The sequence below is a fragment of the Artemia franciscana genome, chromosome 6 (genome assembly GCF_032884065.1).
Source record: "Artemia franciscana chromosome 6, ASM3288406v1, whole genome shotgun sequence".
Lineage (NCBI taxonomy): Eukaryota > Metazoa > Arthropoda > Branchiopoda > Anostraca > Artemiidae > Artemia > Artemia franciscana.
Genome location: NC_088868.1, coordinates 7,558,197 through 7,577,304, shown reverse-complemented (window position 1 = coordinate 7,577,304; position 19,108 = coordinate 7,558,197). Strand labels below are relative to the sequence as shown.

General features: G+C 34.7%; 1 protein-coding gene across 1 annotated transcript in view; it reads left to right on the top strand.

Moving 5' to 3' along the window:
* Positions 1–19,108, top strand: part of LOC136027986 (vacuolar protein sorting-associated protein 53 homolog) — a 160,882-nt gene that overhangs the window by 124,914 nt on the left and 16,860 nt on the right. The window contains exons 10-11 of the mRNA XM_065705496.1: positions 4,290–4,517; positions 5,962–6,117. Of these exons, the coding sequence (XP_065561568.1) occupies positions 4,290–4,517; positions 5,962–6,117 (384 nt within the window). The remainder of the gene's footprint in view (positions 1–4,289; positions 4,518–5,961; positions 6,118–19,108) is intronic.

The following is a 19,108-nucleotide window of genomic DNA, read 5'->3' as shown; positions in this document are numbered from 1 at the left end:
AAGGCCATTAGTTGTCGGAGAAACTTCAAATAGAGCTCATTCGATTGGAAATTGAAAGTGCTACTTCTCTTTTTAATAGTCGAAAGTGTTTGGAGGGTAACTAACCCCCCTCCCACGCCCACAATTTCCCAAAACACAACCAATCAAAATTTTGAGATAGGTTTTTTATTCAACGCAATTGAAAGGTCCAGAAATTATGTCTATAAGGATGACAACCCTCCCCCACAGCCGTCAGGGCTAGGGATGCAAGCTATACCCTGAGGACATATAAGGCTTATATAGAAAGGGTTATCGTATAAAGTTCGGAAGGGGGAGGCTCATCAGATTGGTATTCAGAAGTTTTAGTGTCCTTTTTAAGATTGAGAGTGATCAAAGAGTGGACACCTCCCCCCCCCCACACCTCGTACTTTCCACTTTACACCTCGTATATTTGTTGTCGTATACTTTACACCTCGTACATTTGTTGTCGTAGAAACTTCAAAAAAGGCTCATTCAATTTTAAATTGAAAGGGCTGGTTCGTTTTTCAATAGTCAAAAGTGATTAGAGGGGAACAAGCCCCCCCCCCCACACACGCACACATGATTACCCAAAATACTTCTAACCAAAAATTTTAGATAGCCATTTTGTTTATCGTAGTTGAAAGGTCTTTAAATAATGTCTCTGAGAATGAGGACCCAACGGTTGTAAGCTATGCCCCGGAGCCATATAAGGTTTTTATGGAAAGGTTGGTCGTTTATACTCCAGATAGGGTTTCCTTTTTTAAGAGTTAAAGTGACCAATGAGAGCCCCCCCCCCCATACGTCTTATTTTCCATAAAAGCATCCGATAAAAATTTGAGATAGCCATTTGTTCAAAAATCGTCCATTGGTCATAAATCAGGCCTTTGGGGTGGACAAAATCCCCCAGAGTCTGGGGGTAAGGGTTGTAAGTTATGACCCAGGGGCATATTAGGTTTTTGTGGAAGGTGTGGTCGTGTGAACTTTAGAAGAGACTCATTTAATTTGAATAGTATTGTTCTAATTCCCTTTTAAAAGTCAAACGTGACGGAGAGCAACTACCCCCACTCTCGGACATCCTTTTTTCTCAAAACACATTCAGTTGAAATTATGAGACAGTCATTTTGTTACTAATAGTCCAAAAGTCATAAAGATATGTCTTTAGGCTGGACGCAATCCCCCAGAGCTCATGGGCAAGGGTTGTAAGTTATGACCCGGGTCATTTAATGTTTTTTGAGAACGGGTGGTCGTATAAGTTTTGGATCGGGTGGAGCTCATTTGATTGAATGTCCGGAGTTCTAGAATCCTTTTTAATAGTCAAAAATGAATGGAGGGCAATAATACCAACCCAAGCCTATCTTTCCCCTAAATATATCCGATTAAAATTTAAGATATCTATTTTGTTCAGCCTTCTTGAAAGTCCAGTAATTATGTCTTTGGGGATGCCAACCTGCCCAAAGTCCTCAGGGTAAGGGCTGTAAGTTAGGCACTTTGTTCATTGTTTTCACGCAGTGTATGTTATTGAGAAAGGTATGCGTGTTTGAACTTTACTTTCCAAAAAGACGAAGGGCATTCATGTAAGCCTTTCAGAGAATTTGCTTAATAAATCAAAATGCGTTATGTAGATAAAGATTGTCAAAAGGGTTTAACACTGGAATAACTGAATATATTAGTTTGGAAAATTCAGGATATGATAAAGGAGATGCTAAAAGGCAATATTTACATGCTACCAATACTACTACAACTACCACCACTACTACTACCAGACTAATCTATTTACAGAATTGAGGGAAACATTGAGCTAAATCAAAAGACCCTATGTGAATACCAATTGTCAAAATAGCGTTTCTCAAGAATTGATTTGGGTATTAAGTTGAAATTTTCGGAGAATGCTTAAAGGAGAATATCTTCTCACCAAAAGGCAATATGTGTAAACTATTGCTAGTACTACTGTTACTGCTGCCTTTACTACTACTAATACTTCTATTGATACTACTTGTAAGGCTAAGAGCACTGAGAGAAAAATATGATAGCATTCAGGCTATCAAAAGGACTTATCAGCAATGTCATAGCAACGGCTAATTATATTAACATGAAACCTCTAGGACTTGAGGAGAGGAATGTTCTGTTGATCAAAAGGCAATATGTTAATTCTATAAAAGTAATATAATTTTAAAAAAAATAATTGCTCGATTTGGTTTAATAGATGTACCTTCTCGGATTCGGTCTTCCAGTGATGATTTATGTAAAAAGACTATCAACTTTATTCACGTTTATGACCTCCTGCAGCCTTTTTTCCATATTGATACTGGTTAACTAGTCCATGTTGTCTTTTGTTAGTTTGAATTTTTTTTTTCTTCGCATTTTATCGTTTTTGTTTTTGTTTATTTTATAATACTCCGTACTTTATGTTTTTTATACTTTTACGGGTAATAAAGTTCATTCATTCATTCATTCAATATCAATACTACTACGGTGACTACTATTACAATTGTGTCTAGGGGTGTGAAGGTGAAATTTTCAATAATGTTTTTTTTTGGGGGGGGTGAACTGAATCACAACACGACGTCTTTCTGCAGATGGATGTAACAACAATATCTTAGGAACAGTTCGGTGTGTGAAGTTAGAACTAACAGGGCTTGTTATGAGGGATGTTGAACTAACCAAAAGAAAATATTTTCAACATAGTGCTACTGCTTCTACTCATACTACTACTATTGTTACTATTATTACTACTTATTTTACTACTAAGGGCACTAAAGCTTATGCTACTGCATTTAATTGTATTGCTAAAACTACTTCTACTGCTATTAAAGCTAAGGATATTAATGTAAAAATTTTGGGAATTATAGTAACTAAACGGAACTAAATCGAAACGCACTATACCCACACAGGTTGTCAAGTGGACGCATCAGAAATGCTTTAAGAACGGTTGATTGTATTAAGCTGAAACTTTTAGCGTGTGTTGAAGGGGATGTTGAAGAAACCAAAGATGATATGCGCATGCTTCCACTAATGCTGCTACGACTATTGCTACTGTGCAATCTAAGGGTATTAAGAGGAAGTTTTTAAGGAACATTTAGGCGGATGTTGAACTAAATCAAAACAGACTATGAGCATGTGAACTTTCAAAAATTTGACACATCAATATGTGAATAACAAATTATATTATTCAGTTAGACCATTGGGGGATTTTGAACTAGCCAGAAGGCACTATGTGTATACTTTTAACACTACCACTACAGTTACTTTAACTAGTGACGGTAAGGATATTAAGGTGAAACTTTTAGGGAAAGTTTAGGGGGAGTTCCAATTAAACAAAAAAGTCTGTTTATGCAGGTTTTCAAAAGGGTATATAAGAAATATCATAGGCTCCATCACTCTATAATAGTTATAAATATTATTGAAAATTTTAAAGGAGCTAATTCGATCCGCAATTAAAAGTTCTGGTGCCCTTTTTAAAAGTAAAAAGAGATTGGAGGGCAAGTAGTGCTTCTCTCAACCCCTTTCCTTTTCCAAACATATCCAGTCAAAATTTTTAGACAGCCATTTTGTTCAGCATAGTAGAAGGGTCCAGCAACTATGTCTTTAGGGATATTGGGTGTGCCATCCTCCCACAATCGTGCAATTGGCCTATAATGCTTTAAGACTAAATGTTGCTTTAAACTAAATCAAAAGGCATTTTGCTGTGGTTACCTCAGCAACACATCGAGAACGGCTGGGAGTATTAAGTCAAAACTTTTGGGGCTGACACTAATGCTACTTCTGGTCTTATCAAAGTAAATAAAAATAGTGTAAGTGTATCCAGGTTGTCAAATAATATAGATAGAAAATTTTGGGAATGATATTGTTTTATTCTTCAGGTGTTATATAATTAAATTAAAAGATACTGTTTGTGTCAGGATTAAAAATTGTTTAAAAAGTTTCTCTAACGCACAAATTACAACCCAAACTATGGATTCTTATTCAAAAAAATGAAAAGATATAAAATATTATTTTTTGCCATGAAAAAGACTTCGTCAATAAAAACGAACAGAAATTAATTAAAAAAACTTTTTATAATACACAAAAAATATGCCCTGTCATATTTTGGAATTAACTTTATGTTTTTGCTTGGTAATGCTAGATGGTGCAGATTGGCACAGGCTAAGACTAATGGCATATCAGGAAGTAATTGATGGTGCTATTAATGAGGGACAGAAGAAATGTTTATTCTCAGAAACCTTCTAAGAATTTAGTTCCCTCCTACCCTCTTTCTGCCTCTCTCATGTTTCAGTATTTATTTGTTGCAGTATAATTGGGAACTGCATTCGAATCCTTATACAAGATGTAGAAAGCTCCGTGGATCCAGCATTGCAAGCTATGGTAAAAACCAACTGGTCAGGGGTTGAAGCAGTTGGTGACACAAGCGCTTATGTCTCTGCAATTGTTGGTCATATTCGATCCAAAATCCCGCCAATCAGAGATGGACTGGCAACTTCGAGGAAATATTTTGCGCAATTCTGTTCAAAGTTTGCCACGTAAGTTAAGAGCACTATTGTCATTGGAAGGATTTTAAGAGTTATTTAGAGTATAATTTCATTAGAGCTTGTAGCAGGTAATGAGCCAAATTACAAATTGCTATCTTGTGAAAGATATCTTCGAAGAAAAATTGTTGTTAACATAATACTACTAAAGACTAAACACAGCAGCAACAAATCATCTTACAAAGCGTGGATGCATATGTGGTTACATGTTTTGTATAGTTTTAAATATATTAATCTATTAATATTCTTTGAAAGTGGGTTTTTCCACTATTTTTCTCCAATGAGTTTTACAAGCATTATCAATAATGAATTGTGAGGCTCTCTGTTTTTCTCTCTCTCTCTGTTTTCTCTCTCTCTCTCTCTCTCTCTCTCTCTCTCTCTCTCTCTCTCTCTCTTTCTCTCCTCTTCTCTCTCTCTCTCTCTCTCTCTCTCTCTCCTCTCTCTCTCTCTCTCTCTCCTCTCTCTCTCCTCTCTCTCTCTCTCTCTCTCTCTCTCTCTCTCTCTCTCTCTCTCTCTCTCTCTCTCTCTCTCTCTCTCTCTCTCTCTCTCTCTCTCCTCTCCTCTCTCTCTCTCTCTCTCTCTCTCTCTCTCTCTCTCTCTCTCTCTCTCTCTCTCTCTCTCTCCTCTCTCTCTCTCTCTCTCTCTCTCTCTCTCTCTCTCTCTCTCTCTCTCTCTCTCTCTCTCTCTCTCTCTCTCTCCTCTCTCTCTCTCTCTCTCTCTCTCTCTCTCTCTCTCTCTCTCTTTCTCCACCTCTCTCTCTCTTTTCCTCTTTCTTCTTTTTTGTTTCTAGCATAAAAGAAAAATAAAGATATTCTTTGAAGTAAAAAAGTGCATGATCAAGCAGTTCGTGGTAACCAACTGTTTGATTACTGTTTTAAAAGTAGTTTAGAAATTTTGTTTACTGTTTAAAATTTTTTTTACTGTTTCAAAAAGTAGAGTTGAGAGAAAGAGTCAAACTTTAGCGTAAAGAAATATCAAATATTTTGATAATCTGATATTTTAATGTTTATCAACTTTCTGTCTTTTGGGTTTCTTTTTCTCCTTTAGGTCTCTTTCACACGTTTACTGTGCTCATTGGCTTGGGCTCTCTCTTTCAAGGCATTTATGTCCAAGCATATGCTCAGAACTTGAATTTTCAAGTTCGATTCGACTCTGAATTCGAATGTTCGAATTATCAAATTATTTTTTTTTCATTACCCCCACTTTTCCTTCGGAAACATCCTACTTATGTGCTTGGAGTTTTATAACTAGGATTTCAGGGATCGTTTAAGGGGTTATGTTGATACATCCGATGGCTGATCAAATCAAAAGACGGTAAGTTCATTTTCCGATTTGGTGAAATTACCAGCCTTGACAACTTCATTGCTTTGAAGTTTCTTCTTCTATTTAAGGTTTTCTTTTCTTTATGCATTCTCGTTGAATTGAGCCTCTCTTTCAGGGCATTTATATCCAAGTATATGAGCAGTATATTTAAGTGTAAATCTACGAGCACGGCTGGTGCTGAACAGCTACTGCTTGACACACATTCAATGAAAACAGTTCTTCTCGATCTACCATCTATTGGTTCGGAAGTTAGTAGGAAACCCCCTGCAAGGTTTGTTATCTCTTTCGTAAATCTGTATATTTATTTTAGTGTTTCTTCTGCTTTGTTAATGTTCACTTCAATTGTTGTTGTTATTGTTTGTCCTGAGCACCGAGGACGGCTAGGCAGAGGTCCTTGTCGATTTATCTACTTAGTCGTTTCGACTCGTTTTTTCAAGTGGCTGTATATCACCCTAGTTGCCTTGGTTATTTCTATGTTATTATATATATATATATATATTATGAAAAGAGAAATCACCAATGCAACAGCACAAACACATTTAAAAAAAAAAAAGAGACAGAAGGAGAAAAGGAAGACTGTTTTCCTAAATTAGTGATTAATATAGACTAGCACTTGAATGAGGCCTTAACCCTACTCATCCATACAATCACATAGGTCAAACAGCATAGCCATACACAATCAACCATATATATATATATATATATATATATATATATATATATATATATATATATATATATATATATATATATATATATATATATATATATATATATATATATATATATATATATATATATATATATATATATATATATATATATATATATATATATGTCTTATTATGTATAATTTTTATTATATATTTCTTATCATATAATTTTCATTTTTTTTTTTTTTTATTATATAATATATTTTTTATGTATATTTTCTTTGTAGTATATTATTTTCTCTTAATTTGTCAAATGCTATCTCTTTCCCTTTTTCAGTCAGTTTATTAGTAGTGGTTAGTTAGAGTAAATTCTAGTATATTCTAATAGTAGTAGTTAGTATATTTTAGAAAGATATAGAATATTTTAGAAAGATATAGTATATTCTAGAAAGATATAGAATATTCTGGAAATATATAGAATATTCTAGAAAGATTTAGTATATTCTTAGAAAGATATAGTATATTCTAGAAAGATATAGAATATTCTGGAAATATATAGAATATTCTAGAAAGATTTAGTATATTCTTAGAAAGATATTCTATTTAAAAAAGATCTTGAAAGCTAGGTTCAGGCAAGTGCGTAGAGCAAGAACTTTCTGGCCTGATCTAAAAAAAAAAAACTTGAAGTTTATTTAAATAGGTATCGTAGCACTCAAAACTGAACGCTAAATTGTGCTACTGTTAAAATCACAAAAGAAATAAAAAATGAGAATAAAAAGTTCACTTGTTAAATACGCTTACAGAATATGTCAGGAAGGAGTTTACAAATCTGTTCGTATGGCACTTAACGGGTCGTACGAACGTTAAGTTTTATTATTATATCAGCTTTTTCGCTTCTTTTCAAAATTTCAGACCTCATCGGAAATTTTTGACCCCTTCAAGAATTAGTTTCATGTATGCTGCACAATCTAAAATGATGAAGAAGAAGCAAAGTGCAGTAATAAAGAGAGGGAGATGGGTAGATAGAGAGAAAGAGTAGGGAAAACAAATAAAATTAGAAATGAAGACAAAGTGGAGAAGAATTAGAAACTTAAGAAGATACTTACAAACCAAATAGCATGTAATAATTAAATCATACAAACCAGGTTAAAAAAAGGAGAAATAGACAGAATGGCAAAAATCAAGACAAATAAAAAAAAATACAAACAGATGAAGTTGGAGTGTCATCTGAAATAGATTGCGGGAGAACAAGTAGCCATCCCCGTAAACGTCATCGCAAATTACAGATGTCACTGCACTCTACTGGGATGGCAGGATATGAAGATTTGAAAATAGTTTTTTTTTTCTTTTAAAAAAAAATTGTTCAAGTGCCTCTAAACTCTTCAGCTTAAACTATCCTATTTCTAAGACTATAAATCTTCAGAAAATAGAGGAAGGTTTGTTTGATGTTTTCTAGAGGAGTTGTATACGGATTTTTTTGGGTAGCCAACCTGTTTGATTGACAGTATATCAAACAATAATCTGCACAAGAATTTGGCTCTATCCTGCTGTCTAGGGCTATAATGAGAGAAAGGTTGAGATGGCTAGAACATATTTTCTAGAGGAAGGGTGGCAGATTGCTAAATAGGGCCTTTTGTTGGCCAACCGTCGCGGCCAAACCAAAAGTGGTTTGTCCCCGAGTGGGGCTGGAAAAGATCTCAAGGAAGGATTTAAAGGAAATCGGATGCTTGTGTAAAGGGGTAAAGAGCTTTGAATAGATTGGATGAACAAGGAGTGTGTTGACCTCAGGTGGCTTGGTACTACCGTGAGTTCAATCAATCAATCAATATTTGTTAAATCAAATTAAAAAATATACAAAAACTATATTATGCCCCAACAGAGAGCTGAGCTCGTAAGGCTGGGGAAGTACAAATGCATAAAGAAAACACAACGTCTCGTCATACTAATAATCCCCCCCCAAAAAAAACAAAAAAAAACATACAAGGTAGGAGATAACAGAGAAGGTCACCCCAGCGCGAGAACACCACAACAAAAACCATACTAAAATCTATTATTAATCAATCCCGACATCCAGGCAAAGAACTATTTTTGAAATATGTTTTTCAAAGAAAATCGATTCATGGAACTTCGGGACATTTCTACTAAGTTAAGTTAATTTCTACTAAGTTAAAAAAGGTCTTTGAAATCGTTGCTTTAATAGGGGGTTTAATAGGGGTGTTTCTTCAAGCACACTTCCACTCTCGTTTTGAGCGTATAATCGGATGTATGATTGTTTCAAAAAATCAGATTTTTTTTTCCAACCTTCAATTATCTATAATCATTATTAACTAGTTTACATGAGTGATTCTCTTGACAAAGGAGAAATTCCTGCAAGTGCGTCCTGAACATTCAAAAAGTGTTCGACTCAGTTTTTCATTGGATTTTGTTTCTAAGCTTAATAATTAGGGGGTTCGAGGGAAAGCATTGGATTTAGTAAAAGCATATCTTTCTGATAGAACACAATTGACTTTAGTTAATAATTCTGCCTCTGCTTTCCTTCCACTATCCTCATCGGTTGGTGTCCCTCAATTATGCATTTTACTTCCTTTATTCAATTATGCATTTTACTTCCTTCTTCTTATTAATAATCTCTTTCTCTGCCACGCCTTTGTCTTCTCTGTATCCACAGTTTGCTGATGACGCAGCTGCTTCTGTATGTAGTAAATCTTTAATTATCGTATTCGATAATTATCGTATTCGATTAATTATCGTATTTAATTAATTCGTATTCGTTTTTTATTGCCAAAGTTTTATAACTGATTAATACAATGACAATTTCTTCAGTTTTTTGGCATGACAATTTAAATTCTTAAGTTTTAAAGGTGACCCGAGCGTCGTCTTTGACCGTGTTCAATGGAATTATTGCATAAAAATTGTTCAATTTTAAAATCAAGGTTCAGCCTCCGTGAAATAGACTTCGCCCAAATTCACGTTATAACTATGGCAAGTAAATCTTTAATTTAAATAGGAGCTTCACACAAACATTTCTCACACATACCGTCGTAGTTCAAAATAGATTGCTAACAATTAACGTCTGCTTAATAAGAAAAAAACTAAGCTTATTATTTATTTTACAGTTTCCAAAACTAATTAACAGTACAGCTTTCCAAATTAACTAACATTTGTGTTATCCTAGAAGACAGTTTATTGTCTATTGAAAGAGTGAGAAGCATTCGTTATCTTGGTGGGGTTATCGATGAGAGTCTTTCATGGAAGGATCACATCAATGTTGTTTGTGAGAAACATCACGTAATGTTGGTATTATGAATCAGTTGAAAAATTGGATTCCTTACTCTTTACTTAAGTTACTTCATAATACTTTATTACAATCTTATTTTGATTACGCAAGATTGATTCACCTAAATACTTTATTAAAAACTGTACAACGTAAGTCATTATTTTACTTAGTTCCTTTCCGTTTTGCAAAGTGCCTTCTGTGGTTTCCCTCAGTGACCTTCCAAAAAAATAGTCTCAGCAACTGAAAGTGTTTTATTTATCGACTACCTTTTAAAAATCCTGAAGTGAAAAGTTTATTATTCAAAGCAAATTTGAAGGTTATTACACTACAATTTAGTACTGTTACTGGTAAAATTCTAGTTAATTGACTTCTTGCTATCTCAGAAAGGGTTTGGGTTAGGAAAATGAAACTTTCAGGGATGAATCTACAGACTAAAGAATGTTCCGGGAAGGTATTTTGAAGCAACTTCCTCCACTCCTTCTTCCTCTAGAGGGCCCTGACCTTTGATGACCTTTAAAAATATGTGTGTTATAAAAGTGAATCCTTGCAAAATAGATCTTCTGCTTAATTGAAGTACAACAAAATTGTTTTCAGCTTCATAACTTTGCTCAATTCCATTTTGTGAGGTTTTAAAGCTATGCAAATACATTTCCTAAATTTTGAAAAAAAACATTGATATGGCTCAAAATTCTACTTAAATAACAGGAATTGCATTTTCAGAACTAAAGGCAGAGAAAAAGCAACTAGTAAATGAAAACTAAGGTAAAATGTTGTTTTGTCAAAATTTCAATAGGTATAGACCTGTCATGCAGGCAAATTTCAGGGCCCTCTAGAGGGAGGAGGAGTGGAGGTGGGTACTTTAAAATACCTTCCCGGAACATACTCTGGCCTGTGGACCCATCCCTGAAAGTTTCATTTTCCTAACCCAAATCCTTTCTGAGATAGCAAGAAGTCAATTAACTAGAATTTTACCGTACTGTTATTTTATTTTATACAATTTCTATTTGATTATGCAGGATAGGTTCACCTTAATACTTTTCAGTCTAATCATATTCCGCTTTCAAAGATACAGATTGAGGTTGATCGTATCCTTTAATTCATTTCTACAGCCTCCTTCCTTTTCGCCAAATAGATCAACGTCAGAATCTTTATGTACAATCCTGTACGTTATGTACAATTATGGACGTTATGCACAGTATTCTCCCCGTTAGTATTATTGTCCAATTTTCTGTATTTTGTTTCAAGTTAAATTCAACCTTGGAGCTCTTCCAAGATAAATTTATCAGTTCCATGTTCTTTGTATCTCAAAACGCTCGTTTTTACTCGATCTGGATCTAGTCTATGAATTCCCTTGCCAAAATGCGAGAAATCGAGTTTTACAATAAGGTATGTTATAGCTTTTATTTAGTCGTGGTTTGTTACATCGATATAACGATATAATCGATATAACTATGTCACTTGCTGCCATTAGATCTCGCTTCCAAACGTTGCTCATACAATGCTTTAAAAATTAAGGATTTCTTTTTGGTGAAGGAAGGTGTTTTGTATTTACTCTTTGCGTCATTTTTATTGATTTGATCAGATCCTTCTGCACTTCCTATCCACTGTTCCCCGATAATTGCCATTGCTATGGTAGTACTGCCTCGAATGGATGTGTGTTGACGGTTTGATGGAGAGGCATATCAACGTTATTTCTGTTGGTATTTCTTGTTGGTATATGAGCTCTGCTCCCTGCCAACGGAAAATAAAAAAAATTATAATATATTGGTATTTATAATAAAGAACCTTGACACATACATTCTTGTAAAGGTTATCGGCCAATAAGAGCCAATAAAGTCATATTAAAACCCAAAAGTCAAAATAGGTTAAAGCCAAAAAAGCCAGTCAAGGCTGTTCTTGGCTATCAATCGTCTGATCATCTCCCAAGCGAAATGTCCACTCTTGTAAGTGGTATCGGCCAACAAAGTTCAGTAAAATCAAATTCAAACCCAAAAGTCAAAATAGGTTAAACCCAAAAGCCAAAGAAATTTCAAGGCTGTTCTTGGCTATCGAACATCAGACCATCTCCCAAACAAAACTTCTATTCTGTCAAGCGGTATCGCCCAATAAAAACAATATCGGTCACTTAAGGAGCAGTAAAGTCCTAGTCAAACCAATAAAGTGAAAGTCAACCCAAAAGTCAAAATAAAAAGTCAAACCGAAAAATTTCTAAATTCGTTTCTTACGTGAAATTCCTGTTATTGGAAATTGTGTGGCTACAATTGTCGTCTCTAAGGCCAATGATCATCCGGGTCCACGGATTTTTTGTTTCTAATAAACAAAGAAAGCGTAGCTTATTGGAAATCATTAACTGGGGCCATACCCTCCATATAAACCGTGTAAAGTGTTAAACCCTCATATTCTGTAAAATTGGAGAAAGTCGTAAATGTTAGCACAGATGAAGAAAGAAAGCAGTCTGTGGATTCTTTGTGTCCCTAGGTAAAAAGTGATGTAGCGGAACTTAAGGGGCTCAGCCAATGAAAGAAGGGTCGTCATACGATCAATGGAAGCCACTAGGTCCTTAGCTCATAGATTATAAAAGGCTCAGCCTGATATCTTAGCATTGGTGAAACTGCCCGCTTTTATTGCCATAGTTATAACGTCAAATTGAATGAAGATGATTTCAGGGAGACTGAACCTTGATTTTAAAATTGAAAAAAATTTATACATTAATTGCATTGAACATCAGTTAAAGACAACGCTCAGGTTACCTTGTGCAACTTAAGAATTCAAATTCTTAAAAAATCCTCGAATTTAAATTCTCAAGCCGAAAAACTGAAGAAATTGTCATTTTGTTAATCAGTTATAAAACTTTGGCAATAAAAAACGAATATGTTATAATTAAAAAATTTGAAAATAAGTTTCTCCAACAAAAGAAAAGAGAAATTAAAACTTAATACGAACAGAAATAATGACCTACAATAATTCAAACTTAAAACCACCAGATTTTACTATCGAAGAATTGATGAAACCCAAGACGGACAGAAATAAAAAAATATCACATGAAACTTAAAGATAACAGATTTTGATACAAATGAATAAATAAATTCTAAAACGAGTAAAAATTAAAAAGAATACCCGAGTTAAACTTATACGAACAAAAATCACCACAAAAACGTTTTGACTATCCCCCCCTCCGTAGTCGTAAACCGTCTTATTTTGCGTCACTTGCGCGTTACTGAAAACCAATCATATTTTAAACATTTTTTTTATATTTACTGCTTTTAAAAAGGAAGAAATTACGGTTAAAAAAACTTGAACCTTTAATTGCTGAATTTCACAGACACATATAATGATTCTGGTCATTCCTTCCGTATAGTGTCACTCCGGGGAAAAATTCACAGGAACTAACAGCATTGTATATTAATGTTAAGCTTATTTTCATTAGTTTTTTTTTTCCAGTCATCTTGACCATTATAGTGATTTTTGATTTCAATATTTTGAAAAGTAAAATAGACTGTTCAAAACACATGTAGTTTTCTATAAAACGCAGGTGAAGCAATAGGCTTTAGAAGGTTTACGGTTAGGACTCATTGTTTGTATTTTTATTTTTTTCATTTTTTTATTTATTCGACTTGAGTTTTCATTTTAATTTTTACTCGTTTTAGAATTATTTACTCATCTATTTGTGTTTTACTTATGTTTGATGTGATTATTCTTTTTAATATCTGTTTGTCTTAGGTTTAATTTATTCTTTGTTATTAATTTCTGATCATTAAAGTTTGAATAATTATAGGACTTTATTTCTGCTCGTCCAAAATTTTAAAATGGCTCTTCAGTTTTCTTTATTTTCATTGGAAAGTTTTATAACATGAATTTCTTGAATTGTCACCATATGTCATATGCTGATATGACACCATATGCCATATGACCATATGCCATATGACCATATGCCATATGACCATATGCCATATGACCATATGCCACCATATGTCACCATACACTTATTTTCAGAGTGTTCCTCGTATTATCAGAAAAATCAAAACTATACTAAAACTAGAATTCTGAAAGCTAGTGTTTTACTAAAAACTACGAATATTTGAATTTTTCAGAACTGAGTTGCTGAGTTTTTTTTAGCGACTATCAAAAAGGCCTCTAGAGCTTTCAATTTATAAGAAATGAACCACCCTCCAAAGTTTCTACGATCAATTGCGAGGCTTTTAATATTGTTTTAGTGATTTTAAATCGATTGGCCATCTCAGAATATCACATTTTTTGGCAGCTTTTGTTGGTTTTCGTTAAAATATGGCAGAAAACGCCGGTTTGCTGTGGCACAATCTTGTTTATGCTTCAAAAAGGGCACTAAAACTTTTAATTTCCGCTCGAGTAAGCCTTATTCCGATTTATTGGGACAATTGGTAGGATAAAACCCCCTCTAGTGGGACAAAATAATTAACAAAAAAACGCATTCATTCTCTTTCTTCTTGGACAAAATGTAATATTCCACGTTGTAATAGATGGAGCTTCAATACGCAGCATTTTAGTTTTCTGGTACGATCAAACAGTCCGTGGTAACGAACTGTAGTAAGGATCGACCCGGCTCAATAGTAACCAAAACTCTAAAAAATGGAATTTTCGTACCAATAGCTACATCAAAAGAATCGCATTTTAATGCTGATTTTAAATATATAATTTTCATCAAGTTTAGTCTTACCCATCAAAAGTTACGAGCCCGAGAAAATTTGCGTTATTTTAGGAAATAGGGGGAAACACCCCCTAAAAGGAATCTTAACGAAAATCACACCATCAAATTCAGCGTATCAGAGAACCCTACTGTAGAAGTTTCAAGTTCCTATCTGCAAAAATGTGGAATTTTATATTTTTTGCCAGAAGGCAGATCACGGATGCGTGTTTATTTGTTTGTTTGTTTTTTTTCCCCAGGGGTGATCGTATCGACCCAGTTGTCCTAGAATGTTGCGAGAGGGCTCATTCTAACGAAAATAAAAAGTTCTAGTGCCCTTTTTAAGTGACCAAAAAATTGGAGGGCACCTAGGCCCCCTCTCACGCTAATTATTTTCCCAAAGTCAACGGATCAAAATTCTGAGATAGCCATTTTATTCAGTGTAGTCGAAAAACCTTATAACTCTGTCTTTGGGGACGACTTACTCCCCCACAGTCCCCGTGGGAGGGGTTACAAGTTCAAAACTTTGACCAGTGCTTACATATAGTAATGGTTATTGGGAAGTGTACAGGCCATTTCAGGAGGATTTTTTGGTTGGAGGCAGGGGTTGAGAAGAGGGGGATATGATGGGGGAACTTTCCATCGAGGAATTGATCATCGGGGAAGAAAATTTCCATGAAGGGAGCGCAGGACTTACTAGCATTACTTAAAAAAAACAATGAAAAAATAAATTTGAAAAAAAATTTTTCAGCTGGAAGTAAGCAGCATTAAAACTTAAAACGAACAGAAATTATTACCCATATGAGGGGCTCACCTCCTCCTAATACCTTGCTCTTTACGCTAAAGTATTTTTAGTAATTTCAACTATTTATTCTGCGGCTTTTGTGATTCAGGGATCAGTCTTAATAAATTGGGACAAAATTTAAGCTTTAGTGTAAAGAGCGAGGTACTGACGAGGGGGCGAACCCCCTCATATATGTAATAAAAACATGAGAATTCAAAAGTTCTTTACGTAAGCTAATTTATAAGTTACGCATATCTTTTACTTATAAAAAGATTCGTAAAAAATTAAAAGTTCTAGTTGCCTTTTTAATTAACCGAGAATCGGAGGGCAACTAGGCTTCCTCACCCGCTCTTCTTTTCTCAAAATCATTCGATCAAAATTATGAGAAAGCCATTTAGCCAAAAAAAAAATACAAATTTCGTTTTAATTATTCCTCTGCGGAGAGCCAAAATCAAAACATGCATTGATTCAAAAACGTTCAGAAATTAAATAAAAAAAACAAGTTTTTTTTAAATGAAAGTAAGGAGCGACATTAAAACTTAAAACGAACAGAAATTACTCCGTATATGAAAGGGGCTTTTCCTTCTCAACGCCCCGCTCTTTACGTTAAAGTTCTTTACTGTTTTAAAATGTAGAGTTAAGAGAAAGAGTCAAACTTTAGCGTAAAGAGCGGGGCGTTGATATACGGAGTAATTTCTGTTCGTTTTAAGTTTTTATGTCGCTCCTTACTTTCATTTAAAAAAACTTGTTTTTTTTTATTTAATTCTCACAAGAATTAAGCTGGATTACTGACGCAATGTTTTGTTTAATGTTCATGGCCCAGAGTGGATCTGACAGAGAAACTTTCCGGTTTTCAAATAAATAACTTCATGAAAGAAATAACTTCATGAAAGAAAATAAATAACTTCATGGGATCTAGTCTAACCACTGACAATGACTTATTAAAGGTCACTATGTCTCAAATACAGTTACGTTTTATACGTTTTACAATATCAAAGATAATAGAAATCTGAGGTTAAGCTCTCCTCTTATATGATCATCGCGAAAAATTAAGTAGAAGCAAAAACTCGGGAGACCTCTTCTGAATTAAGAGTCATTGAAAACAAAGCTATTGTCCATTTTTGGACGAATGCACTAAGTCAAGCAGACTGAATGGCTTATAACCAACAAACCTCTCTCTTTCTCTCACCTTGGGTCTCTCACTGGCATGCTAGTCAACTTTCCTTGTTAGAGGTTTCCAGTTTTACACACACGCACACTAGTCAACTGAGTACAGCTTCACACGTGCACGAGTGCTTAAGGCCGTAAAGTACGGATGCTAAAAGCCATGGCTAGTTAGACCGTTGCTCAAGCGATAACCATGCGCGGGAGTATCTTTCTATTGAGGAATTTTTCATGGAGGAAGGGAATTTTTCATGGAGGGGGCGCCACATTTCCCAGCATTAGAAAAAGCGATCAAAAATTAATCAATCCTGATTTAAGAGTCATTGAAAACAGAGCTTCGTCTCAGTTTTAATTCTTTATGTAGTCAACAAGATGCATGTTTCGTCTGTATGTGAAAATAATAAAACTAATCTAATAAGAGTTAAGCCAGTTTTCTGGCTTCCTTATGCGAAACTGGAGACAATTGTCTCAGGATTGTAATTTTTGGTGGGAAATATTGAGCTTAATGAAGTTGTTTATATCCAGTTCATCATAAAAATCTGATTCTTTCGATACATAGATGTATTATTCGAATTTGCTCTTGTAGTTTTTGTAGAGTTTTGGTTCCTATTAGCTCAAGTCCCTCGTTTATACAATTCATTAGTGTGAACTGTTTGAAAGTAATATTTATCAGAAGCGGTTCATTTATAATGAATTAGTGACTTAGTGACTAAGTCACTAAAGCTAGGAATAAGTGAAGATGAAAAGGTGACGTTGGGTAACAAAAGATTGATCAAGTTGGCAGCTTCACTTGCCTTGGTAGTATTATTAGTAAAGACGGTGGGAGCAATGAAGATGTTGAAAGTAGAATAGTTAAGGCTCAGGGTGTTTTTTTTCACAATTAAAAAAAGCTTGGAAGAATAGAAAGATAAGTCTGCAAACCAAGATTAGAATATTGGAAACTACCATGATGACAGTGGTCAAATATGACCCTGAAGCATGGGCGCTGCGAAAAGCAGATTAAAATTTACTAGATCTTTTCCAGAGAAATTGCCCACAGATTGTTCTGGGTGCCCGGCTGACTGACCGTATTTCAAACAGTAGGTTGTACGAAAAATGTTGTTCAATCCCGCTTTCTAGGGCTATAATGAAAGAAATGTTGAGATGGCTAGGCCACGTTCTGCGGATGAAGGATGAGAGATTGCCAAAGATTGTCCTTTTTGGCCAACCGTCTGTGGCTACACGGAAAGCAGGTCGTCCTCGTCTGGGTTGGGAGGACGTCATAAATAAAGGTTTAAAGGAAATGGGAACTTCCTGGGAAGGTGTAAAGAGGGAGACCTTGAATAGATTAGGTTGGAGGAGGAGCGTGCGTAGCTGTGTTGGCCTCAGGCGGCTTGGTGCTGCAGTGAGTCATTAGTAGTAGTAGTAGGTTCATTTATGCACCAACCTGGATAGAAATGAAACTTTAACAGGATAAAAGCTCCTGTACATAACCTTCAGAAGTACTTACGTTTCAAAAACAGGATCCTTGAATAATTGTTTCATTAACCTCTAGTATTCTTATCATCTCTTCTATTATTATTTCGAATATTTTTTGAAGACTAGACACTAATCAAATTGGGCAATAATTACTATGATTAGCTGAGTCTCCTTTTGGGCATTGGAGTAAAATTAAAGATATCTAAACAACGATGGCCTTTCTTCTGAAATCGGAACTGAGTTAAAGATTGTAAGGACATTTGGCAAAAAAAAAATGGAAAAATGTTTTGAAATCTATGTTGAAACTCAATTGGATGAACATCGTATAATTACTTTCTTTGACTTTTGTAATAACTAATTGTAAATTCATTTTGTAAAATGCAATTGTGTTCAGAGACAAACGGTATAATGCACACCAGTATAGCCTCTCAGACTGGAGAGGTATATTAATATCCCACCGGACTGGAGAGATAGTTATTAGAATTTTCGCTCGATAGTTCTTTGGTCCTGTTGTTGCAACGAACAGTTTGTGATAACGGACTATAAGTATGAAGCGACTCGGCCTAAAAGTAAGCGAGGCTTTAAAAAATAGAATTTTGATAACAATAGACACATCAGAAGAACTGGCTTATTATACTTATTTTAAATATATAAAATTTGTCAAATTTAATGTTACCCATAAAAAGCTCAGAGCCTGGGAAAATTTGTCTAATCTTAGAAAAAGGAGAAACACCCCCAAAAAGCCAGAGGATTGACGCCCAAAGTCACGCCATCGGAGCCATTGGGCGTGGAATTAGTCTCTAAAGCCCCTGTTTTGGTTAAACTACCTTCAAAGTCTCTTAACTCCCTCAAAAATGCCTAAAAGTCCCTGTATGGGACCATGTATGAAAGACCCTCTTTAGATAACATAGCTTCTCCACAAATCTGGTTGTACAAGTCTTGGTTAAGCCGTCGCACTTTAGAAAAAAAATCATCAAAACAGCGGGAATTTTGTCAGTGGTCAATGGATTTATTAACTCTTGTAAACATAGAAAGTTTATAACAGCACAAACTGCTGTTATAAACAGCAGTATCAAAACATAACAGCATAACAGCATCAAAACAGTGGGAATTTTGTCAGTGGTCAATGGATTTATTAACTCTTGTAAACATAGAAAGTTTATAACAGCACAAACTGCTGTTATAAACAGCAGTATCAAAACATAACAGCATAACAGCATCAAAACAGTGGGAATTTTGTCAGTGGTCAATAGATTTATTAACTCT